Source organism: Herpailurus yagouaroundi, unplaced genomic scaffold, assembly GCF_014898765.1.
Source record: "Herpailurus yagouaroundi ecotype Mexico unplaced genomic scaffold, PumYag 163, whole genome shotgun sequence".
Lineage (NCBI taxonomy): Eukaryota > Metazoa > Chordata > Mammalia > Carnivora > Felidae > Herpailurus > Herpailurus yagouaroundi.
The window spans coordinates 8559413-8586729 of record NW_024412404.1 but is presented as its reverse complement, the minus strand read 5'-3'; the positions used below and the strand labels follow the sequence as shown (position 1 = coordinate 8586729).

At 36.4% G+C, this 27317-nt stretch overlaps 2 protein-coding genes and 1 pseudogene across 3 annotated transcripts in view; 1 reads left to right on the top strand and 2 right to left on the bottom strand.

The window, feature by feature from the left end:
- Positions 1-2793, bottom strand: part of LRRTM3 (leucine rich repeat transmembrane neuronal 3) — a 164985-nt gene extending 162192 nt beyond the window's left edge. The window contains exons 1-2 of the mRNA XM_040485153.1: positions 2190-2793; positions 302-1833 (exon numbers count right to left, since the gene is read on the bottom strand). Of these exons, the coding sequence (XP_040341087.1) occupies positions 302-1833; positions 2190-2193 (1536 nt within the window). The 5' untranslated portion in view covers positions 2194-2793. The remainder of the gene's footprint in view (positions 1-301; positions 1834-2189) is intronic.
- The window catches only part of CTNNA3 (catenin alpha 3), a 1766595-nt gene that overhangs the window by 764342 nt on the left and 974936 nt on the right, over positions 1-27317 (top strand). The gene's annotated exons all lie outside the window — the stretch shown is intronic.
- LOC121036691 (60S ribosomal protein L19-like) lies at positions 22637-23653 on the bottom strand (annotated as a pseudogene).

Here is a 27317-nt window from a genome sequence, read left to right as displayed (position 1 = left end):
TTAAAACAAGTGAGATATTAATGCAATCAATCAAGAGTCTTATACAATAGGCATTCTATTAAACCAGAGTTTGAGCTTTGCATTGATTGTGGTATTTAAATTTCAGTGGGTTGATTTTGTACCAGAGGAAAATGACCAGTATTATGAATGTACTAAAATGGACCAGGAAGGACCTTGCCAGCAAAGCAGGAGGGAGAGGGAAGGGGAGGGGGCACCACGTTCCCTTTATAGTCACCAGAGTTCAATAAAGCACCACTTATTTCCCAGCTTTTAAGAGCGCTTTTATCACAATGGTTCATACCTCACACTCCCTGGAGCCTGATTTGTTATAGGTGCAGGGTCCCGTCCCATTCAGCAGCATCTCGCTGGTCTCCGTGTTGGTGGGTTTGTAATCTACATAAAATTCCTGGGTGCTGGGAGTCATTTGCTTTAGGGACTGTCTTTTCTTTTTCCTGTGCCTTCGCATGAGGGAGCGCTGCTGCAGCTGCTTCATGCTCGCAGGGTACCGCTTCCATGACACGTAGATAACGAGCAGGATGACGAGCACGGACAGGAAAAGGGCCACGCTCCCTGCGATGATTTTATGGAAAGAGATGTGCTCAGTGTCAGCATCAGTCTCTGGGCCAGGCTCCGTGGCTCCCACCGTGGGGGGCAGAGGGGGTTTGCTCTCGTGCTTCGGCCTGGGGAGTTTAGGCTTAAATGTCGGCTTTGGGAGAGCCCTGGCCAGATCAAACCTCTCCGTGGTACTTTTGCCACAGATGCTGTAGTTCTTCACTGCATCGATCACGTTTACTCCTTGCAGCTCTTTGGGACTGGCACAGATAATTGTATTCTCCCTCAGACCTTTAAAACTTTTCAGCCAATTTACCAGAGAACAAATATTTCTGCTGCATTCCCATATATTCCCGGCAAGACTGATGTCATTGAGAGATATCCAAGAATCCAAAATCTCTTGACCAATAAATGTGAGCTTATTGGAATCCAGGTTGAGGCGCTGCAGATTTGGGACACACTGGAAAACACTAGGTCCACTAAAAGCTTCAATCTCATTGCCTGACAAATCAAGCCTTTGTAACGAGCTCCAGGTCCAGGACATGGTCTGTCCTATGACACTGATTTTATTCCACTGCAAGTAAAGGTTCTGAAGGCTCACCAACCTTGGAAAAAGGGCCAGGTTGAGCTTAGAAAATTGATTGTGCTCCAGGTGAAGTTCTTTGAGTCTGATCATGCCAGCAAAGACATTCCTGGCTAAACTTCGGATCCGGTTATATCCCAGGTCCAAAAGTTCCAGATTGCGGCAGTCTTGGAATATTCGCACAGGGATGGTTCTCAGGGAGTTAGACCGTAAATGTAAACTCAGCAGCTTCCGCAAGCCCCGAAACTGTTCAGATCCCAGAGAATGCAGCTGATTATAGGACAGATCCAAGTTCCTTAAATTTGTCACAGGTCTGAAGGTATTGTTGAGAAAATAGGAGATTCTGTTGGAACTCAGAATCAACTCTTTGAGTCTGCGTATTCCATTAAAAGCATTCTCATCAATATTGCTGATATGGTTATGGTCAAGGTACAGCCAGGTGAGCTGGTTGAGCCCTTTAAATTGATTATACTTAAGTTTTTGAAGGCTGTTATAGCGAAGGGACAAACCTAAGCAACCAGCAGATATACTTGAGGGTATCTCCTGTAATTTCTGAGATTCACAATATACCATTTTGCCTTCACACCTACAGCCCTTAGGGCATCCTCGTTCGGCAGAAGAAAGCATTGTCAGTAAGACAGTGGGGGCTATAACCAGTGCTACAGCTGATCCGCTCAGTAGCCTAATTACATTGAAACCTGGAAATAAAAACAACTTAGAAAAGTTATCCCCCCAAAAAGGAATTCATTTATTTTTAATCAAGCAAAAATAGGCATGTATTTTCTTTTTTAAAAATTTAAATCTAAATAACAACATTTAATATCAAATATCACCTCCATGAAATGTAAACAGAATTGTTTTAAGGGTTTTTTTTTTTTAGTAGTTAAGCAAGGAAACGTGTCCACTAAGCAATTGAATTTATAGTCTTAAGGACAGAAAGGTAATCTCTAAAATAATTAAGGCAGAATTACAACACAGACTAAAGGGTTTTGTTTTTGTTTTTGTTTTCGTTTTTTTTTTTTAAGAAGGAAAGAAGAAAAATGACAAAACATACCCATCCTTTGTATTGTTCAAAGGTCGTCCTTAGGTCTTTTGCTTTGGCTTAAGGGGCCACTTGCATGACAGCCCCTGTCAGCTGCACTGTAGTGAGTCAGGGCTCGCTGACACCCAGGAAGAAAAATTGGACCCCTTGGGAGATGGACCGATTTTGGAACATTATTCTTTGCCAGCCACGCAGAACACTCCAAGAACAAATAAATTCCAATACCGCATTTGTAGCAAAACATCAAAATCTTCCTAGGTAATAGGATCTTCGTGGATATTACGTTTTTGCATCTTTACAGTTTTTTTTGGGGGGGGTCGTTAAAAAAAAAAAACCAAAAACTGGCTTCTACAATTTCTTCTTATCGGAAAGCATGATGTATTCCTCCCGGCAACGTGGGGCTACCTGAGCTGCCACATCTGTATTCCATAGCCCAGCATTCTGGTGGTGAGCACCCACTTCAGCCACAGAGCTGCGTTGGAGCCCAGGAGGCAGGAGAGCCCCGTACCGCACACACGCTCAGCTCACTTCTGCAGACTGTCATTCTGAAAGCTGCTCGGACTGTTGCTTTGGTTTCAGTGAATGCAGTCTTATGTAAAGCTGCCCCCAGTGGTGAAGAACATTATGGGCATGTGCAGAAATGCCTCTCTTTTATCTTGCAAATGAGCAGGCTCTCTGCTGGAAAATGAATGATTCTTTTGGGTGGCTCAATGGGAACTGAATGGTCACCGTAATCAATAACTAGCAACATTTTCTGTAATTTCCGAGTCTTGTTTTACAATTTGGCAATGTCTTTATTGTCTGCGTCCCCTAATCGCTAATCATGTACTGCCTAGAGTTTTTCTGGAGCTTGACATTAAGTTCACAGACCGAATGTCAATTTTTCTTCACCTCAACATAGGCTTTGAGCTGAAATTTATAAAGTGAGTTATTGAGCTTTTCACAGAGAAGCATTAACTGCCTGCCCATTTGACCCCTTGGAGTCACAGTGATTGTATTATGCAAGGTGTCTCAGGATGCTAGAACACATTTTGGAATAGAGGGGATAACTAATGACATATAAATTAATGTGTCCAATAGCCTTTCTGGTTTTCCTACAAAAGAAATAATTGGTTTAATGACTTATGGCTGAATTTGATGTTTTGGTTGCTATCATTTGTAATTAGAAGAGAAACTCTTTTTAGTGCAAGTAGAAGAATCAAGAGATCATTTGGTTCAGTTTACTGATGCTGCTATTTGTTGTCCATTTATTAGATGCTGCTAATAATATTTATCGAACACTTCCTAAGTTGTTGTAAATGAGCTATCTTGTATCTCTAAACAATATTATGATGTAGGTCCCATTATAACCTTAATTTTAAAGATGAGGAAACTGAGACTTGGAGAAGGAACTTGCTGAAATTCATAATGTTAGTAAGTGGCAGAGCTGAGATTCAAAACCGTACCTCTCTCAGACTAGAACCTCTAACCACTAGATGATCATGCTTCAACAACAATGTTATCTTCATCTTAAAATGAGTCAGATGAAAATTAGGCTGATGAGGACACTGGGGCAAGGAAGCTGCGATAAAACATAATAAAATAAAATAATAAAATTCTTGATTCCTAGTTTTGTATAAACTTCTTTGGTATGATTCTTTGAAGAAGTATTAAAAAAACTAATGAGAAGCAGTTTAGTCTAGTGATTAAGAGTATGGATTTTTGCACCTAGGATCAAATCTTGGCCACGATAGGTTACTTATCTTCTGTATGCCTCATTTTCTCTTCTACAAAATAAGTATGATAACAAAAAAACATTCCATAGAAGGTTAGAGAATTGTCAACTTAATATCTGTAAAGTACTTAGAATAGTGTGTGGACATGATAAACCTGTGTTAGCTGTTATTGGAATATCAACTTTATTTGCTGTCATTGCATATTGTTTAGTACTGAATATTGACTATACTATCATTAACTCACAAAAAGCCTCTTCAATGAAAATATTTATATTGTTCACAATGGATTTCTAGGATTCATTCAATCTTACCTTCTTTTAACAAGAGAACTTTCTAAATCTCCATCATTTCAACTTTATCTTTAAAATGAATCTTTTGGTTCTATGGATCATAACTAGATCATAATTAATGTTTGATTCTTTTCTTCCCTAAAGCAGAATATAGTAACGTCTGTCACATAGAGAAAATCATTTTGTTTGAACATAAATAGTATACCTGAAAAAGTTTGCTTTGTTAGTCTTTGTTAGGGGAATTGGCTGGGGAAAACCTCAGAGAGCTTTCAGATTCTCTCACAATGAGAAATTTCACATTCTCCAAGAATGTTCGTCATGACAATCAAAGGGGTCCCACAGAAATAGTCCAATGAAATCACCAATTCCTCAGATAGTATGCTATGAAAAGGGCAGTGGTTCCCCCCCCCCCAATTATCATGGGGTCATTGGATATAAAGCCCCCAGAGAGCTTGTTAAAAAGATAAATTTCTCAGTCTTCCCCCCAAGATCCTGATTCATGGGATGGAAGAGGCTGCACTTATCAACATTGATGGACAAGTAAGTTTAAGAAATGCACTGTAAGGGAGTGATTAAAAATAATAAATGTTCCCCTAGTAGGAAGGGAGGGTATAAAAGTTTATGACATTGTGATGCAAGTTCAATGAGGATGAAGGTTGTGTTTTGTCTACTTCAGTTTCTCTAATACATGGAACAGTACTTGACACATAATAGACATTCTGTTATTAAATAAATACATTTTTATGGGGGTCACAATTACATTTGATATAAGACAAACTGGGTGTGTAATGCTAATCTTGGGTACATGGGATTGATTTCTGCAGTTCCTGAGTCAATGATACTGGATACAATTTTGGAGAAAGTGTTCTTAAAGAATGTATGTAAAAAAGGCAAGAAACTAGAAAGTGGAAATATTTAGATGGTCAGCAAGTGATCTTCACTTTTTATGTAGATGTCTCATTTTCATGGTTAAATTACAAGTGGCATAAGAACAATAAGTATATCTTTGAATATTCCCTTTGACATGTTACAACTTTTATCATCTCACATCCCAAATGGGGCTTGACAACTTGTATCTATTAAAACATACCAAAGGAAATCATATCTATAAACCCCCCCTCTCATATCTTCATTGCTTGGGAGCCTCTGATTTTTCTCCTTACTTTCCTTGCTTCTCTATGGAAAGTAGCCTTTGAGATGTCTGTTTTGCCTAACAGCTACAGAGAGCTTCTCTACGATGGCTGGAGGTAGAGGCTGCTTCTTTTTCACTCATTCCCTGGTGACAGGAACACAGAGGAGCCCACTGAGAATGTAATTCTCTCACTTTGTTTTTCCTGGGAGAAATCTTGAATTATTTATGATGAATAACATTTTTTGCTATGTTCCATACCTTTGTTTTCAGCCATTTTTCTGATACCTTGGCTTCTGATCTTATCTTGCTCCATAGTTCTGACTTCACATTCACCCCTTTAATCTCATAATTGATATTTCCTCTTTAATATTGATCATCGGTTTCTTTCTCAGTAGTAATCAGGTGCCTTTCTTGGACTGGGTCTGACTCCAAGTACTTTGTGTGGCCCCTACATTGCCACTAGCCCCTAAGCTGGCATCACCACCAGGTCTGTCTTGATTCAATGTAATCAGGAGCATGGAGGAAGACCATTCATGGGGTGTGGAAAAATCCCAAAATAAAATAATACAATTCAAAGGAGACTAATACTTGAAGCTGCTGTAATTAGCCCAAAAACATAGAGTGGTCTTTCAAAAGAAATAGAAAACAACTTTATGTTCTAAAATATTGTAGTAATATGCTATTGCATTAAGTTTACCCTCCTTTTACTTGTTGACTATAACAAGATGATTAGTTCTGATTTGCCTTTCAACAGAGTCAAATTTATACTACATTATATGTTTAAACCACATGCAGAAACAAACCATAAACTACCTGACAAGTTAAATATTCCCAAATGAATCTAGAACCTTAATGATTTACACAATTATAAAGCATAGTCATTCACCTAAAGACTTTTCAAAACTGTATTTATAGTACTTCAAATAACTGCACATATTTTGTTTAAATTGGGTAAATAAATTCAATCTCAGTGTATAGTGTCCAATTTCAGTACAATATGAAACTGAATTGCCAAAAAAATTACAAAATCAGGGTTTAAAGGAAATGTAGTGATATATTAACAATGGGTTGGTCTTAGAGATTTCATGCATTAAACAAATACATAGTTTGGGTACTCACTATGTACTAGATGCTGGTCCAGACACTTAGAATACATCAGTGTACAAAACAAAGATATAAGCATTTATTCTAAAGGGATGACATGAACAAAAACATAAATAACATATTATTAGGTAACAGGTACTATAGAAAAAAGAAAAGTGAGATTAGGGACGATTGGGAGTATAGAGGGTGAGGTAAATTGTAAAGTTTTTATTTAAACCCTGTTAGTTAACACACAGTGTAATGTTAATTTCAGGTATAGAATTTAGTGATTCAACACTTACATACAATAGCTGGTGCTCATCACAAGTACATTCCTTAATCCCCATCACCTAATTTAACCCACCACCCCCACCCCACCTACCTTCCCTCTGGTAACCATCAGTTTGTTCTCTATGGTTAAAAATCCATTTCTTGTAATGTTAAATTGGGATGGTTAGGGCCACTAAGAAAAAGTGGCTTTTTGAGCAAACCCTTGAAGGAGATGAGGTTGTTGACCTTAAATGTATATGGGGGGTGGCTTGTCTAAAGGCCCTCCGGTGGGTGCAGATCATATGTTCAATGAATAGCAAACAGGCCAATCGGTCTAGAATGGAGAGAGTAAGGTAGAGGAATTGGAGATGAAGTCAGAGAGGTACTAGGTCCTGGGTCATAGAGGGCTTCATATGCTATTGAAAAAACTTTGACTTTATTTTGGAGAAAACTGGGAACCAACTCAAGATTTTGTGCAGAGTAAAGCTATGATCAAGTTACCCATTGAAAGGATCACTCACACTGCTGTTATGGGAATAAACTCTAAAAGGACAATAATAAAAGCAGGGAGGTCAGTAAGGAGGCCATTGTACCAATCTAGGAGAGAGATGATGGTGGCTTTGACCAGTGTGGAAACAGTGAAAATGATGAGAATTGGCTAATTACTGGATATATGCTTAGGTAAAATTTACAGGAGTTTTCTAATGGATTAGAAGTGGAGATAGAGAGATTAAAGATAATTCCTATTTTATGAGCTGAGCAACTAGAGGGATGGTGAAGCCATCAGCTGCGTCTGTGGGTCAGCTTTTGGGAATAGGATCAACAATTCTCCAAAATAATTTATAAATAAACTGTGGAAACACTAAAAAAAAGAGTCAATGCATTTGAATTAACTTAAAATTTGGCTCTCACTTTTCTTCAATTTTGTGAGGCTTTAATTTTCGAAAACATCATCTTCATATTAGGCCTCAAAGGACCATAATGTATTTTAAAATATTTTATGAAATGATTCGCAAAATTAGCCACTAAACAATAGCAACATGGATTTCTATTCAGATGGCCTAGGCAAAGGCAATGTCTTTGCATATGGCCTTGGAAGGCAACAGAAGCAAAAGCTTTGATGAAAACTGAAAATTACGTAAAGACCAAATACAGGGACATTTGGACTAAGTATACTGGAAAATAAATTCAGTGAATCCAAAATGTCTTTCTAAAATAATTTAGAGAATGACATATACTTTTTATTGCATGTGTCAGTTGACATTTGGAATTTGGAACTGATTCTGGGCAAACTTCTCAGGGTTTCAGTTTGCTTATCTGCAAAATGGGACTCAAAACCTGTGTTGTAAATCTTGAAGACTTTTATTTAGGATCAATTTCCATAATTTATGTGTAAATATTTTGTAGACTGTAAAGTGGTATAAAATGTTTCTGGAATCAGAGTACCTTTGTGAAAATTGATTTTCTTTGATTCTGTCTAGGTTCTTTGGTCATCAGCATATACTGCAACAAACATGTATCAAGGGGCACTAACATGGTCAAGAATGGAGTCAGAATTTGCCAATTAAAAAAATTCTTCAGTATTCCCTTTCTACTACAATTTTAATACCACAACCATTTATTATACTGCATACATTGTTGTCATTCAGTGTTCTAAGTCATGAAATGATTTCACCAATAAATGCATGTAATTGAGATATTGTAAAGAGATTAATGTTTTTGACTCAGTTACCTTATCATAGAGTTGTCAGAATGCTAACAGAGAGTTCCCTACAGCTATGAATATGATTTTATTTCTAGTTGTTAGAATACACATATGCATTTGTACATTTGTAATTATATCCTGATCTTTCATAAAAGCATTAACATGTCTCTGAAATATCCTTAGTTTCCATCTGCTTGCTTCAAGGGCTCTATTAAAAACCCTGTTTGGCCACATATGGTTATGAGTGAACATCTCTGGCTTAGATAAATGGATAAAGAAAGTTCCAGGTCTGACCGTTAAAATGGTCTTTCAGTGTCTTTCTCAAATGAAGCAATTCAAATGAATGAGACCTTATAAGGTTATCTAACACATCTCCTTCTCCCTCCCCTGAAGGCACATTTATGTTGTAGCACCAGTCTGTATTTTGAGGTTTCATTGCATCACTTCTTTCAGAGGTAGCCCGAGGCTAAATTTGGGGATAGGAAAAAATAACAGACTCTTAAAGTGTAACACTTAGTGGTAGGCTTCTGAAGACTGAAAAGACTATTCAACCTTGAGGAAACAATTGTTTTTATTTTTTAAGTTGAATTTTAAAACATACACAAAAGTAAACAGTATAATAAACATCAACTTCAACAATTATCAATATTTTGCTATTTTTTTATCTTTCCCATCCCTCTTCCGACATACACACACCATTTTCCCCCCTAGAGTATCTTAAAAGCAAATCTCAGAAATCATGTCACTTTACCCGTATATATTATAGTATGCAATTCTAACCAATAGAGACTTTTAATTTAACCATCTAGCATTATTACACCTAACAAACTAACAATAAGTTCATAAAGTTGGCTTGTAGTCAAGAATTAAGCAAAGCACAGATACTGCATTTGGTTTTCATGTTTCTGAAATGTCTTTAATTTTATGATGCCATTGATATGTTGGGAGATACCAGGTCATTTGGACTTTACCTTGGTCCATGCTTTGTATTTGGTTTATTGCTCTCCCTTGTGTTATTTCATTTGCAATGAGTGAGTTTTAATGACATACATGTTGAGCAAGAGTCCCATTTATTAATTGAAGCAGGAAGCAGGATATCCAGCCCCATAGGACATCTATTTACTTTTGGTAGCAAATCTGAGACTTGCCAAACTTTTGTGTGAAATGAGACTTAGAGCTCAGAAAAAAAAAATGTGTTTCTATCTTGTGGTATTTATAGATCCAGGGAATTCATAATTGGTTAAATGGCAAGTTTGGGAGTGAGAAATAATATTAAGGTGCCATGACTCTATGTTGGTTTAATGTTCATATTTACCAGTATTTCTGTTCTCCACTTTCCACACACTTGCCTTTTTGCCTGTAGTCAGCAAAAGCAATTATTTGATGCTCCTTGATAAGCAAATTTGTTAATTTTGTATTGATGCTGAGGTGTTCTTCTAACAAAATCTCAAAAAATTCAATAGAATAGCAATCAAAGTCACTTATAGTCATTTATATTGAGAGAAATCAGTTTTCTAGCTTTTCATTTAGAAAAAATTCCATGAAGGAACATGGCAAGCACCAGAGCCACACCGTAAAATTTATAGTCCTGTATATACATTCCCAGATTTCTTATACTTTCTCATAGTAAAATAAAGAAACTTTAGAGTAGCTATAAATGTCTCTTAACCAAATGTGCACCTTAATATTTGATGTTCTATTTCCCATGTATGGCTGTGCTTTGAATATAAAGGCAATTTTGTTTAAATGGTATCACAGTAAACATTTTGCAATATTTGCTTCATATATATTCCGACAAAACAAGAAGTTTTAAAGAAAAAAATTTCTGTTCTGGTCCATTCAGTTTACTTCAACAGAATACCGTAGATTGGGTGGCTTTTTAACAAACAGAAACATTTCTTATAGTTCTGGAGTCTGGGAAATCCAAGATCAAGAAGCCACTAGATGCTGTGGCTGTTGAGGGCCTGCTCCCTGGTTCGTAGAGACGTCCTCTTTTCTCTGTAACTTCACACGACATAGGGGCCAGGGGTCTCTCAGGGGCCTCTCTTACAAGGGTACGAATCCCTTCATGAGGGCTCTCCTCTTATGACCTAATCACTCCAAAATGCCCCACCTCCAAATACCATCACACTGGGGATTAGGTTTCAACATATGAATGTGGAGGGGCAGGGGGACACAAACATTCAGTCTACAGCATGTTCTATTGTATTTTTTTTTTAATTTTTTTTTCAACGTTTATTTATTTTTGGGACAGAGAGAGACAGAGCATGAACGGGGGAGGGGCAGAGAGAGAGGGAGACACAGAATCGGAAGCAGGCTCCAGGCTCTGAGCCATCAGCCCAGAGCCCGACGCGGGGCTCGAACTCACGGACCGCGAGATCGTGACCTGGCTGAAGTCGGACGCTTAACCGACTGCGCCACCCAGGCGCCCCATGTATTTTTAAAGGATTGTAAAGAGTAGTTTCAACCAGGTACACTAGTATATTTTAAAATCTGCCTTCCTGACAAATATATCAGCATTAAGAATTAAATTCCCCAACCACCAGACAGTGAAAGATAATAGAAATCTTGATTTGGATTAAAAACCATAATTTTCCATTGGTTAATTTTATTTTTGTTTCTGAAACAGCAAGTCTGATATTTTAAATTTTACCCTGCAGACCTAAAAGATATTAAACTTCTGAGAGAAGAGAAACTCTGCATAGGTTTGCAAGGTAGTGGCAGAGAATAGGAGCTATGGGTCCTTATATTACACTAAAATGTATCAGTCTATTTGGGGACTCTCTTAAAGGGCCAGAGAAACCTTCTTTGTATTGCTAATGATTAATCCTGATTGAAAAATAGTTCCCTTAAGAGTTCAGGGGGAATGCTTAGGAATCTCCCTTGGCTAACAGCAGAGCCCCCAAGTGGCAAAATTGTGACTCAGACAGAAATTGACTTAGTCCCTGGAAGCAAATGCCACGGACCCTTAAAAGAAATAAAGTATCTTTATCTGGTCCTGAGTTGAGAGTTTATTTTTTTACTCAATGAATATTTACCAAGTTCGTCCACTGTTTTTTGTGCTGAGGATACAACAGTGAATAAGACAAACTGCCTACCATCAGAGGACTTGCATTCTAGTTGATGAGATAGTAAAAAATAAACATCATAGGCACACAATGTCAACTAGAGATGAGTGCTATGAAGACATAACAGGATAAAGGCTAGTGACAGTTTGATAGAATAGTCAGAAAATCTCTAAATCCCTTTCTGAGGGCTTCGCATTTGAGAGCAAGTAGGAGGTAACTCATGTGACCTTCTGTTCCCTGAGATGTAGTCTCTCTTTGGGATTTTCACTGATCAGCACCAACATCTTTACAGCGGCTTCAGGCTGACACTGCTCCCCCATAGACACTGTAGGCATGTTCTCTTTTTGGAACATGTAGCACAGATGAACGTTTAAACAAAATTTGAAGTAATTAAAAAAAATAAGAAATTTAGGAGATAACACAAAAAGAACAAACAGAAACATAACTCATAAAATGAATCTTACATAGAGTTGGCTTTCTTAGATCTGGTTTTCTTTTTTTTTTTTTTCTTTCTTTCTTTCTTTCTTTCTTTCTTTCTTTCTTTCTTTCTTTCTTTCTTTCTTTCCGTCTTTTATGTTTGTTTATTTTTGAGAGAGGGAGAAAGAGACAGAGTGTAAGCGAGGGAGGGGCAGAGAGAGAGGGAGACAGAATCTGAAGCAGGCTCCAGGCTCTGAGCTGTCAGCAGAGATGGGTTTATGGTATTAGCTTTCTCAATGTAGTTTAAATTAATAAAAAAAAAAAATTAAGGTTTATTCAGTTTTCAGAGAGAGACCGAGCACGACACGGGAGGGGCAGAGGGAGAGGGAGACACAGAATCCAAAGCAGGTTCCAGGCTCTGAGCTGTCAGCACAGAGCACGATGCAGGGCTCAAACTCATAAACCATGAGATCATGACCTAAGCCAAAGTCAGGCGCTTAACCACCTGAGCCACCCAGGTGCCCCTGTACTTGAAACTTAACGTAACTGAAAAATGAAAAAATATTAAGGAATCATTGAGAACTGAATTTTATGTATATAGTCTGAAAAGCAAATAAGAGACAAGACTTGTATTGAAAACATCCATATTTGCTTCTCCTTCTCAGCTTCTTCACCAATTGGTCTTTTCAGAGTCAGTGACTTTATTTTAGCTGTTATGTTTTTTCTCATAATATTTCTGAATGTTGATATTTTCATTTCTTGCTATTTTAACTGAAGATTAATATCATGTTCTCTCTCACTTTCCTACTTCTTATGTTAATACAGTATTAAATAGTATCTAAGATGACTATGTAAACAAAGATGTTACTGATTAAGTGGTGTACTAGGTTATGTCTGCATTCTCGTTCAACCTTTCGGTTTTCTTGCAGTTAGGAATTGTTCCTATTTTCTCTCTCCCCCCTTTGTTCTCTCTCCTATCTCTTAAATTTGCTTAGTTTTTTTCTGTACCTAGTGCTAGTTCTTTTTCCCAGTATTTTAAAAGATTCATCAAGTGCTTAATGTTTCCAAACACTCAATTCAGATAATCCCTTCCCTTTGCAGCATTCTGTTTTTCTAGTATCTAATAGTAGTTGTATCTAATAATGCCTGCTAACCTAGTCTTCCCTTTCTGCATCCTCCCCTTTCCTGGATCCCATATATTCATTTTCTTAGTTTACCACTCATTTTGTTGAAACATGCACTCTAGTATATTTCTAAGAAAATGTGCATGTGATATAAAAACTCCATGTCTCAATTTTTTTGATTTATCTTAACTGATTAATAAATTGGCTGTATATAAAATTCAAAATTGGAAATCATTTTCCCTCAGAATATTCTAGCCATTGCTCTGTTGTCTTCTCACACTCACTCTTGTTGAGAACCAGGTGCTATTCTGATTGCCACTTCTTTGTGCATAATCTTTGGAAGCTTTTGTGATACTTCATTTTCCGTGGTATTTGGAAATTATAAAGGATGTACTTTGATTTGGGCCTTTTGTCATTCATTGTGCTGAGTATTCAATGGACAGCTTTGTGTCCTTTGGTTCTGTAAAAATTTGTTTATGTCTTTTATTTTAATTACATCTCCCCATTTTCTCTGTCATCTCTCTCTCTCTCTTTTACTGAAAAGATTTTAGATTCCTGGATTGATTCGTTCTTATTGTTGTTTTCTATTTTCCCATCTTTTTATCATTTAAAAAATTTTTTTTAATGTTTATTTATTTGTGAGACAGAGAGAGACAGGGCATGAGTGAGGGAGGGGCAGAGAGAGAGGGAGACACAGAATCAGAAGCAGGCTCCAGGCTCCGAGCTGTCAGCACAGAGCCTGAGGCGGGGCTCGAACTCACAAACCATGAGATCATGATCTGAGCTGAAGTTGGTTGCTCAACTGACTGAGCTACCCAGGCACCCCCCATCTCTTTATCTTTTTGTCTTACTTTCAGGTGATTTCCTCAGCTTTATGTTATAATATCTATCTATCTATCTATCTATCTATCTATCTATCTATCTACTTATCATCTATCATCTGTCTATCTCTCAATCTATCATCTATCTTCCTATCATCTATCTATATATCTATGTATCTATCTCTATCATCTATTTATTAAAAAATTAGATCAGATATCAGCAAACTATTGCACAACCAAATCCAGCAATGATGCTCTTAGGTCAACTGGTGCAAATAAAGTTAAACATTTGTAACTAAAGGAAACATTTATGCTCATTCATTTATATATTTTCTATGGATGCTTTCATCCATCAATGGCAGAGTTTAGAGACTAAATTCTGTATTTGCTATATGTCTCTTTACAGAAAAAGCTTGCTGATCCTCTACCTCCCTCAACTTAGGTGATCATATTTGTTATCTCCAGGACCTCTTTTTGGTTCTCTTTTTCTCCCTCTTCATTGCATACTGTTTTATTTTTACAAATGTGACATCTTATTTCACTCGAGGATATTATATAGGGTGTTTTGGTACTATATTTTTTCTACAATGTCACTGTTTACTCTGAGGTATTTAGTTAGTTTGTTTTGGCCTATTTCATGTTGGAAGCTTTATTCAAATGTTAAGTTTCTTGTGTGCTTATTCAGATTAATGAGTGAAGCACTAAAAGCTGAGAGAGGGTTCCTTGCATATGAGCAAGGTTTTGGCTGCAGACTTTGTGGGAGCAAATTAAAAAGTGAACTTGCCTTTTCACTAAGGAATCTCTACATGCATGAATATAGACATTTCTCCCCCCAAGCCCCCAACCTCCTTTACTGGAGCTGAAGGCTACTGGTATTCTGGGGACAAAGCAGGAGAAGGGTGGTGAGGTCCCCAAGTTCATTATGTGCATTCTCATTTAATTTTCTTTTCATTTCCAAGCTTCAGTGATTTGTCTCATGTACTTGGGTCTAGCTTCTCATGTTTGAATTTACAAAAAATAAACTTTTCTTCTTCTCGACTGGAAGAAAAGAGTATGTCTTAGTCAACCCAGGCTGACTATATAGCAAATATCATAGACTGGGTGGCTTATACAACGGAAACTTATTCTCACAGTTTTGGAGGCTGAAGTCTAAGATCAAGGTGCCAGCATGTTTGGGCTCTTGGTGAGGTTACTCTTCGTGGTTTGCAGATGGACATATTCTTTCTGTATCCTCACATGGTAGAGGAAGAGATCTCTCTCGTGTCTCTTCTAATATGGGCACTAATCCCATTCATGATAGCTCCACCTTCATGACCTAATTACCTCCAGAAGACCCCACCTCGAAATGCCATTCATTTGGGTATTAGGGCTTCAACATATGAATTTGTGGTGAGAGGCAGGGGGACACAAACATTCAGTCCATAGCAGATAGTCTCTTGGTTTCTTGGGTTGAAGATGTGGATCTGGCACTTCCCATGAATACTTTAAACCAGTATCCATATTTTTAGTCACCCCATCTTCTGGAGGCTCTCAAGACTGTTGCACAATATAGGGTCTTCCTTCAGTAAGCACTTAGGTGAAGCTTTCTTGACTCTACTTATTTGTAATATTGTCTATGTTTTCCAAAACCTTGTAGACATTGTTCATTCATTCTTATTTCTTCTTTACTTTCATTTGTATTCATTTGTCATTACATGGGTTTTAAGGGGGAAGAGGCAATAAAAGTGTGCAATCTGTTGTGTTTCAGGATGAATTTCGCATGACAGATTATAGACATGGCAGTGATGACAGGAGTGTGGGAACATTTCCTCAAAAGAATGAGTTTATAATTTTATAATGAAATAAAGAGAATTTTATGTATATGCTTTCTTAAGAAACCAACTATACTCTGAACTGAAATATGGATTTGTTTTTCCACTTTTTTATATCAAGATTTTGGTTTTAATTATTATCATTTCAGAATGAATTTTCAAACCAAAACATATATATATATATATATATATATATATATATATATATATATTTGTCTCTTTTCAAATTTATGTTTACAACTTAATAGTAAAAAATTAGAAAAACTTTAACTTGATGTATATGTACATGGTGTGTGGGGGGGTGTTGTGTGTATATGTGTGTATGTATACATGTGTTTATATTGCTAAAAAAATACAATATTTCAAATAGGCAACTATTTATTTATGATCCAAGTTTGTATCTTCTGATAGATAAATGTGTGCTTGTATTTAAAAAATTAGGAATAGGTAACTCATAGTCATATAAATTATTTCTTCTATTCATTGGCTATATTCAAAACCAGACTTTTGCTTAAAGGAAACAGTCTACATTAATTCTTAAAACTTTTTTTTTAAATGTTTATTTATTTTTGACAGAGAGAGACAGAGCATGAGTGGGGGAGAGGCAGAGAGAGAGGGAGACACAGAATCCAAAGCAGGCTCCAGGCTCTGAGCTGTCAGCACAGAGCCTGACGCAGGGCTCAAACTCACAGGCTATGAGATCATGACCTGAGCTGAAGTCAGACCCTCAACCAACTGAGCCACCCAGGCGCCCCTACATTAGTTCTATGTCTTTTTTCTCTTTATGGCATTAGTTAAAATCATGCGGACATTTGATTTGGTATATGTAACTTTCAATCTTGGTAATTTCCTTCTGAAGTACTCTAAGTTACTCTCTGGAGAAACCAAAATAAGTAAACATGTCATCGCATGTTTAGGCATTAGTCCAAATTCTTAAGCTTTGTAGGTTTTCTGTGGATACTTCTAAAAGGCTTGAGAGGTTTCATATAATTTCAAGTAGCTTACAAGCTTTTGCAAGTTAAACTTGGAAAATATTATTGTAATACCAAGTAATAGTGATATAAAGGCTTAGAGAATCATAAATCATAAATTGGAAAGGATTTTGAGATTATTTTGTCCAAACCACACTTTACATATCAGAAAACTAAAACCCGGAGAGATGGAATAACTGGCTCTATTCACGTATGACATCGGTACAGGAACTTTGCATGCAACCTAGATCCTTTGACATTAGTGTATTTTTTATAATGGTCTTGTTTCTTGAATCCAAACCAAAGTCTTTAAATCATGTGAAAAATAAGAGCAAACATTAACAAATAGATTTTTACCTAGCCTCAGATAGATTTATCCAGACAACTAAAACGTAAAGTCATTTTTGTTAGATAGAAATGAAATATGTTTTAAACTACTTTTTACGTTTATTTGCTTTCCATTATAAAAGCAATACATATGTATTATAAAACATAGTAACCATGCTGTCACCATCCAAGGGCAACCCCTACTAGTATTTTGGCAACTATACAGATTTTTTTGTTACCTTGAATTTAATGCATCACATTCCTTGAGTGGGCTAAACAATTATTTTAAATACCTTTCATTGTTGGAAATTTAATTTATGGAACAATCTTTATTGATGTTGAATCATTCAGGCTCACCTTCCTTTAAGCACTGAAACGCAAATTATTATCTCTGAAAAGGAGATAAGTAACTAGTATTCTAATATGCATGGTCTCTTTCCTATATGGCTAACAAAATAAAAATGTTATCCTATGCCAAGGGATAAATAGAAAGTTATCCCATGCCAAGGGATAAGGTAAAAAGAAAAGAAGTTTTGTTGTTGTTGTTGTTGTTGTTGTTGTTGTTGTTTTGAGATTTGATAAGTCTTCAGTGTAATTACATGAAGGTCAATCCAGAATTGTCTGACTTCATCCCTAAAACACTACCACTGATTTGGTTATGTTTTCGTTCTGCTTAAATCCTTTGACTAGCTCACCATCACCTCCGGTGAAATAGCAGATTCATCCTCATGACACACAAGGTTCTTCTGATTTGATTCATTTGGTTGTTAGATAAAATAAAATAATCAGCTATCAAGAAGAGCAAGAACCTTATTGGAAGGGAAGTAGCTTCATTTCAGTGCCTTGCACTTTGCTATTTTCCATCTGTGTCACCTTTCTTGTGTTTGCCTCTGTTCTGCCTCCAAGCTCTGGCTTATTTGTAGTGTTTGAGTCCTATGGAGTTGGCTTGCCATGTTGTCTTCAAAGCGTACATGCTACTTCGTGACTCTTTCAGCTTCCCTCCAAATCAGTTTATTCTTACAATCTTTTCAATTTAAAATTTTAGAGAAGACAAAGTTGATCCTTTTGTGCCAGGCCACCTCATAGGTTGCTATCTGGTTTATGAGTTGGTTGTTCTCGAATAACGTGGTCACCCGAGTCTAATCAGATGTGACACAGAGTTGAGGGTCATCATGAAGTTGGCAGGGTCATATTGTATAAGACAACTTGGCAGGTGCTCTAGGTGGGGCCAATTGTAGTTATGAAAGACAGTGAATATAACCTGATTCAAAGATCCTTTGCCATTTGGTCCAAATCTACACTTTGTCATTACTTCTAATACGCTACGCAACCTGTGATCCAGTCACACCAAAGGATTTATTATACTCTGAGCAAGCCATGTTTTAATCATGCCTTAAGTCACTGTTTATGCTATTCTCTCTTATAAGAATAGCCTTTCTTCATTATCTATCAGGTATAATTGTCTATAAAATATACCTGAAATGTTATATTCTCCATAAAACCTTCTCTAGGAATTTTGGTAACTTCCTCATTAGCAATTTTGGGTTATATACTATAAGCATATGACATATAAATACATTGTATTATAATCGTTTATATGCAAGTTTTCCAACAGAATATCCTTTAAATTTAGGGATGGTGAAATCTCATTCATTTCTAAATATTCTAGTAAATATTTAGATAACACATACTCAATGTGTGTTTCTTGGAGGGAAGAAATCAAGATGATTCAAGGGGAGATACTTCTATAATAAGGAAGAGTCCCTGGAAAGAGTACCTGTAACTGATTCACAAGTCTGTGTCACCTAAGATATGCTCAAGTATTAAGGGGGATGTATGTACTAAGTATGATGAACTCTCAAAATTTGGGTCAAAGAACCAGAATACTGTTGTTGTTTTTTTTTTTACCATTTGCCATCTCTGTTTGACTAAGAAGTGTTGCAGATGGATTTTTATTGCTCCTTCATTCCCTTCCAACCTGAGAAAGAAATTTTCCTCTGAGGGCACTTTCGTTTGTATCTGAACGCAGTGACCTTGTATTCTCAGAAAAACAACTCTGTATTTGGGGTTGTTTGTCAACACATGCAGGGGCATTTTGGGGACAAACTCTTTTATTTGGGGCTGTTTACTCTTGTTTCTTACCAATAGTATTATTTCAGGGGGCTTTTTGCCTCAACTGAGCTTTCATTAAGGACCTTACTGGAATATCTGTGGCTTTTTAAAAAAGCTTGATGACAATGTCAAGAAGCCTGGCTTTAGAAACCGGCTCGAAAAAGCCTGACCTAAGGGATTGTGTGTAATCTGGCTGTTGTGTGTGTACTTTGTGCCAGTTCCCATTCTAGGTGTTGGAGGTAGAATTTAAGAGAAAAGAAAAGACACATTTCTATACTCATAGTGTTTATAATCCAGAACAGCATACAGATAAATGACTTGTTATAACGTGGGTAGTGAGTGCTATCATGAGAAAAGCACAAGATGCTATGTGACTTCATAGAAATGGCACCTATCCAAATTCAACTTTCAGAGAGAAGAACTGAGTTAAGCCCCAGTAAAGAAAAATTGCAGTGTTAAAAGTGAATGATTACGGAAAACGAATGACTAATACATTTAGCTAGAGCAGTATTGAGCATAATTTCTGATTCGTTTTGTAAATTGTCAGTTTATTCTCAGTAGAATGGATGTAGATAAGCTATGGAACTTAACCTAACTAGTATTCAGCTTGGCCAGCCCCTCTGAGTGAACATCTGTAACACTGGTCAGTGAAAAACCAGGTAAGAATTATTGGTCAGGATTTTCAAAAATCCATATCAGGGCATCTTTGGAAGTCTGCACTACCCTTTCCTCCTAAACATACGTTAAAACAGATGAGGTGCAATGGTGACAGCTTGGATAAGATTCTTGTCCACGAATACCATAACTTGACTGAGACAAATGTGGACCTGTTGTCAGAAATAATTGTATCTGGCAGCTTGTATGCTGCAAATAAAACTGGCATGAAGTCACATTGTCACTGCAGAGGCTTGAGGTCGAAGCAAAAGCACTTAAAACCATTGTGAGATGCAGTATACGGAAGGGAAAAGTTTTTATGTCATAATGCAAAATCAATATGGAATCCTGATCCAACTTTTTTTGGTCTTTCCCCTGGGAAAATTTGGTGTCTTAGGCAGTTTATGCCAAGCAGCCTGCCATGTGACGTGCACTAACTTCCTTTAGACTTTTCAATATCACAATCAATTTGAGGCCATCAGATAGTGCTTCTAGCCAAGGCTTTCAAGCAGACAATTCCCAGATGTGTTATGTGTAGTGAAGCCAAGATAATGTCTTCTGGAATAGTAATGTAACTTCTCTACAAGATGCATCCCTTATGGAAAACAAACCAAACCAAACCAAACCAAAACAATACAAAACAAAACAAAACAAAACAAAACTCATGTTGATGTTTTGAAATTGGCCTTAAAATTTTTAGTCAGTTTTCTCTGATAACCTTCTCCATGTCTACTTTATGACAAAGAATAGTTTGGGTTCTTATTAATTTAATTGTATTATTTAATCAGCCTGAAAATAACAATTAAGGAAGGCTTCTCTTTTCTTTTTTTTTCTTTTTTAATTTTTAGAGTGAGAGAGAGAGAGAGCATGAGCAGGGGTGAGGGCATTGGGACAGAGAGAGAATCTTAAGCAGGCTCCACACAGTGCAAATCCTATGTGAGGCTCGATCCCACAACCCTGGAATCACGACCTGAGCCAAAATCAAGAATCAGACAGCCTACTGAACCAGCCAGGTGCCCCAAGGTGTCCTTCTCTTAACTAATCTTCCAGTGGTAGTGGCATGCATATTTTGGTATGTGTTGGGGATAGATATTCTCAACTATTAGATATTGATGATGTTCTCTGAAATATAATTGATGACAGAATGAGTTGAAAATTTAAATCATGGTGCCAATTCACCAGATATATTAACCTCACACTTCCTATGTGGTATTGAGTACCTAATGTACCTAATGAGGTATTGAGAGTTCCAAGTTGGGCAGGAACATAATACAGGTAACCTCTTGAAATTTGAATTTCAGGAAACAAGTGAAAAGGTATCATGTTTTTCAATTCAGCCCACAGCAACTATTTTTTTAAAGACATGAGAAAAATTATCATTTATTTGTATACTATGGATTGTCCACCTTAAATATCTAAGAAATTATATTAGATTTGCTTGAAAATCAGATATTAGAACATTAGATGTTAGACTTAAAAGTTATTAGGGGCAGAAAAAGAATAATCAGGAAAGTTAAAAAGTTACATACACAAAAGCAATTGCTTCCTATTTGCTTTCAAACTGATTATTGTTGGTAAAGCAGAAAAAACAGTTATAAACTGGTAAAACAGAAAAAGTCTTGTAAATTATGATGGCCTCTGATTAAGCTTAAGCAGTGTGTACAACCTATGCCAAGAAGGTAGAAACAAAAGCAGCAATGATAACAAGAATGTTGCTGAGGAACAGAATGTAGAGAGATAATAGGTTTCTGGATTGGAAGACTCAACAGGCTAAATTAATCTGTATATAAATTCATATTAATATAAATGAAACATGAAAAAAATTAAACAGGAATTTTTTGTGTTTAATTCTGTGCTTTAATAATAGCTTTATTTTTGAGTATTCTGTTACATAAATTTCCAAACATAGAAGTAGAGAGAATAATGAAATGAACTTCTGTGTACCCATCACCCAGTGTCAATGTCAAAAATTACTAGCACATAGCCAAACTTTATTTATTTATACCCCCAATTATCACTCCATCCTCATGGATTATGTTGAAGCAAATCCCAGACATCATATAATTCACCTATATGTAACTCTAAAAGATAAGAACTAAAAAAAAAAAAATGTATTGCTGTGATGTCATTATTCCATTCTAAAAAGTTAGCAAAAATTTGATGACTTCAAATCAAATACCAATCAACATCAAATTCAGTATGCATGCATGCAACATACATATTTGGCTGCCTTTTTTTTTTTTTAATCAGGGTACAAACTAGATCCTCACTTTGCATTTCATTGGTATACATCTAAAATCTCCTTTAAACTTTAAACTCTTCTCTCTATTTTCCCCTTGTACTTTGTTAAAGAAACTGGGTTATTTGTTTTGTGGAATTCCCCACATTCTGTGTTTTGCTACATGCATCTCCATGATATCAGGTAAAAATTTCCTCTGAGCTCATTTTCTATGAGCTATATATCTAGACATAGAGGTTTAATCAGATCTCAGTTTGATGCTTTGGCAAGAATACTTGATTCAGCATGTTGGATTCCTTCTGCTGCATCACACTAAAGAGCCCTTAGTTTCTAATATCTCTTTATTATAATGTTAGGTTAATCTACAGGTTTTTATGTGATTGGCCTGATTCATCCATTATAAAACTTAAAAAAATTTTTAATGTTTATTTATATTTGAGAGAGAAAGAGAGAGAGAGGGAGAGAGCGAGAGAGCATGAGCAGGGGAGGGGCAGAGAGAGATGGAGACAGAATCCAAAGCAGGCCCCAGGCTCTGAGATGTCAGCATACAGCCTGATGTGGGGCTCAAACTCACCAACTGGGAGATCATGACCTGATCCCCAGTTGGATGCTTAGCCAACTGAGCCACCCAGGCACCCCCTGATTCATCAATTATAAATCGGGCTCCCAATCAGTTTTTCAACTGATAGTTTATCTGTTACTGATGATTATTACATAGATCTATTTGTTCAACAGGCATTGCAAAATATTAAGATTCTAATTCCATCATTCCTTTTTCATTTATTGGCTGGAATTCTTCTATAAATAATAACCTTACTGTATCAAGTGTTTATTTTGAGGCACATACAGGAACGGCTGAAAAAAATACCTGATTATTTCCCTTTAAGTTTTCAGAATAATAGGCCAGTTCACTAAAATTCTGGAGATTATTATTGAATTGTTTTTAGGTATCATTATAACTTCATGGATCTTCTCATATTTGATATTTTTCAATCCACTTCAGTTATTGTTCTTTATGATCTTGAATTTATTATCTCATCTTTGCCAATAGGAATGTCTTCGGTTTTTTTCTTAGGCAGATAAAAGGTTGTTTTATTGAATAACCGATCTGTGTAATTGCTGAGGCCACTATGTATAGACAAAAGAGAGGGAGTTTTATTTCTTGGTCTCTTCCTCCTTGGACAGAGTCTTGATGATTTCCTCCTTCTTTGCCTGGAGCCACTCTTCATGGTGCTTGCATGCTTCCTTGTTCTTAGCCCTGCAGGCCTCAGCTTGGTCAGCCAGAAGCTTCTTGCGAGCCTTGTGGGCCTTCAGCTTGTGGATGTGTTCCATGAGAATTCACTTGTTTTTGAATACATTCCCCTTCACTTTCAGGTACAAGCTGTGAGACATGTGGTGGTCAATCTTCTTAGATCCAGATATCTTCTGAGTAGCTGGTACAGAATTCTCATCGTCCTCATCCAGGTCACCTTCTCAGGCATTCAAGCAATGGCAGTACTTTTTCTCTTACCAGTGCCTACATGCCTGTCCTTCTGGTGGGCCAAAATATTTTTCCAGCACTGGCCCAGAATGGACCATCCTAGACTTTCTCAGCCCATCTTTGATCAGTTTCTGGACATGCTGACAGGAGTTGACATTGGCGATTTCACTGGTCTCATTGTGGTCCAACCAGACCTTCTTGTCGCCACAGAGTAGGAAACTGGGGGCAAGCCTCTTCTGATTCCTGAGCCTACTCATGGCTGCCTTCAGTGTGGTGAAAGGAAAGACAAGACCTCTTCAATTTTGTTCCTAAGTCTTTGTGAAATGATCTCTATGGTCACTGATGCATCCTCACTTTTTGGTATGACAAGCAGTCCCAAGATCTTCTCTTCTATTTTCGGTCCAAACCAAGAAACAGCCATGTCTTTAAGGCATCTTGGTATCTTTTGTGGGAAATGGTGTTCATAGTCCACAATCTGGTCACTGGGGATACTCATAGCTACTTAATTGGTCACTGTATCTAGGACTATTCTGTAGAAATATTTTAAAAGAGGAATACTTTATATTGATATTTCCATACTTTCCATATTTCCAATTCAAATTTCAGTTTATGGGGTTTTGCTTGTAATTTTTTTCATTTGATATGTTTATTATCTCTTTTCTCTTAAACTGAAAATCTTAGTTCCATATGACTGCATATATATATAATAATTTAAGAATAATTTTAGAATAAAAGCAGTAATGGGGTGCCTGGGTAGCTCAGTCAGTTAAGTATCTGACTCTTGGTTTCGGCTCAGGTCATATATAATCTCACACTTCTTGGGTTGAGCCCCATGATGGGCTCTGTGCTGATGGTGAGTGGCCTGCTTGGGATTCTCTCTCTCCCTCACTCTGTCCCTCCCCCACATGCTATCCCTGTCCCCCTTTCTCTCAAAATAAATAAATTAATTAAATGAATGAATAAAAACAGTAATATTATTAACAAGGTGATTAGTAACAACAATTTAAGATTTCTTACAGTTCTTGGTTTATGGTACTTAAAAATAATTCATATCAATTCATGCCCAGTTATATAGCCTTGTTTCATTGCTTTTTATTTCTATGGATTGTTTTTTTAGTTTGAATTAACTTTGTTTAATAATCATTTAAAACATTATTATAGTTACAAAGTCAAAACCTCAAAGTAAAGCACATTTGGAGAGCTCTACCTTCTCTACCATTGTCCCTCTCTCGTGGGTATCACCATTTTTATTAGTTTTTGGTTTATCTTTCCTTTTTTTAAAATAGATATAGCTATAACTCTATACATATATAAATTACTATTTCTCCATTCTTTGATATAAGGTAGCATACTATAAATGCTTAAACACCTTGCTTCTTTTTTACTGAAACAATATATCCTAACAATATCTGGTAATACCTCATTCGTTTTACAAAGCACCTAAAAGTCATGGCACTCTTTGTGGACCAACATGCAATATTTACATTTGAATTTTAAAATAAAATTTTGCCAAACTTGTTCCTGCTCTAAGCTATTGTTTATAACAGTGCTTGATATATATTGCCTCCATTAATCCCCATGACTTCCTCCTCAGGAAGCACTTGTGCAATCACCATTTTATAAATGAGGAAATTGACATATAAAGAGATTAAGTGACTTTACCAGGGTTTGTAGGTAGTGAATGGGCAGGGCTAGATTCACAAATAGGCAGTCTGACTCCATGGTCAGTGATGTGAATAACTATATCATACTATCTGTCCCTCCTGGAATATAGAAAAAATAGAAAAATAAACAGAAGAGAGGTGCCAGAGTGGCCTAGTTGGTTAAGCGTCCGACTCTTGATTTTGGCTCAGGTCGTAATCTCAGGTTCATGAGTTCAAGCCCTGTGTCTGGCTCTGTGCTGGAGGCACAGAGCCTGCTTGGAATTCCCACCCCCCACCCTCTCTCTCTCTCTGCCTCTCCCCTGCTCATGTGCAAGCATGCTCTCTCTCAAAATAAATAAATAAATATTTAAAAAAAAAACAACAGAAGGAGATAATACAGCTGAAGAAAATATATAAAAGAACACTTTATATTTAGAAAGTTTTAGTCAGTAAGATTTTCCCCACTTAATAAATCTTATTTGATACATTTCAATCTACTTCACAAAATTTTGAAATATTCTTTAAGGACATCGTTGAAGAGCTGTTGGTACTCAGTACTTGACAGATGAGGTACCTGAAGTCTTGGAAGAGATAGGTGATACAACTGGTTGATATTAAGTAAGGGCTGCAAACCTTGCCTCCTGTCTCACACAATAAGGGATTAGAGTTAAAACAGAGTTTTGGGGCCTTTGAGACCCAAAGTAACCAGTGGCCACTCTGAAGGTATCGTGTTTAATTCTAGACCCTTCTAAGCCCCAAAGAAGGCTGAATCTAATTCTGATCGTGCATTACCATACCTACTTCTTTTTTCTTTCTTTTTTTTTTTTAATGTTGATTTATTGTTGAAAGAGAGAGAGAGAGAGAGAGAGAGAGAGAGAGAGAGCGAGAGAGAGAGAGCATGAGTGGGGGAGGGGCAGAGAGAGAGGGAGACACAGAATTCGAAGCAGGCTCTAGGCTCCGAGCTGTCAGCACAGAGCCCGACCCGGGGCTCGGGCTCACAGACCGCCAGATCATGACCTGAGCCAAAGTCGGACGCTCAACTGACTGAGCCACCCAGGGGCCCCTACCATACCTACTTCTTAACAGGTCATTCTCACTTATTTTTTCCTTTTACTTTTCCCTCTAGAGCTGTTACAGATGGCACAGTTATATAGCTACATACCTGCTCAATGGACTACTTCTAATTTTATTGTGAATTTCTTCATTTTTTCCAATGTTTACTGAAGCTCTGGTCATTTTTCTAATCTTCTTGCAATGAAAAACCTATAATACATATCATAAAATATATTATTTGTAAATACCTGCCTTAAGGGAAACAAGATTTAAAAAAATGCCACAGTTAATTGGCTTCAATTATATATAAAAAGCAGAAACTTCTGAATCCTTTGCCTTTCCTTCCTTTGTTGAGATTATTATGCTTTAAAAAATCCGCATAAAAATCTAAAATGGAAAAAAACCAAATAAATATTATCAGAAAAATGATCTTGAATATCTTAATTAAAATATGAATCCACACAGATATGGAGATAAAAGTAACTAGTTCTTCAGTTACTATATATAGTATCCTACAGTTAAAAGTTTTATTTTTATTATCTACTTATTTTTTAACTTTCTAGTTACAAAAATGTTTTGTTTATACTATATTAAGTTGCTATTATTTTATATGCTTTTATGTTTTTCCTTGTGTCTTTTTAATGACTTAAAAATCCATCTATGAAGAAACAAGCTTAAGTTAGAAGTTGTCTAATATTTATCTGTTTTTGAGGGGAAGGGTGAAAGGACGGAAACTTGAAAAATAGAATAAACACTAATATTAGAAGACAAGAAAGAACAACTTAAACACAGGAAATCAAGGTTCTGGATAATCTCAATAATTTAGAGTGATAAAGTGGATAGAATATGGTTTCTGGTATCTGTGAGTCATGAGTTCTTTTCAAACTCCTTTACTTATAACACTGTTCGAATTGTTAATTATCTCTGGAACTCAGCTTCCTTATTTCTAAAAAGTAGCACATATAAGTTGCCTCTCAGATTGTTTAGAGAACAATATGACAGCAACTAATAAATTCATGGATAAAATATGTAATTAATATTTTTTATTTATTCATGTATATTTTATTCTAGATATGACTTCAGATTATATTTGATAACTTTTTAATGTTATAATTTATTTTCAAAACTAGCCTGTAGATGATGAAATTTATACATTATATATATATACATATACATATATATACATATATATATACATATATACATATACATATATATACATATA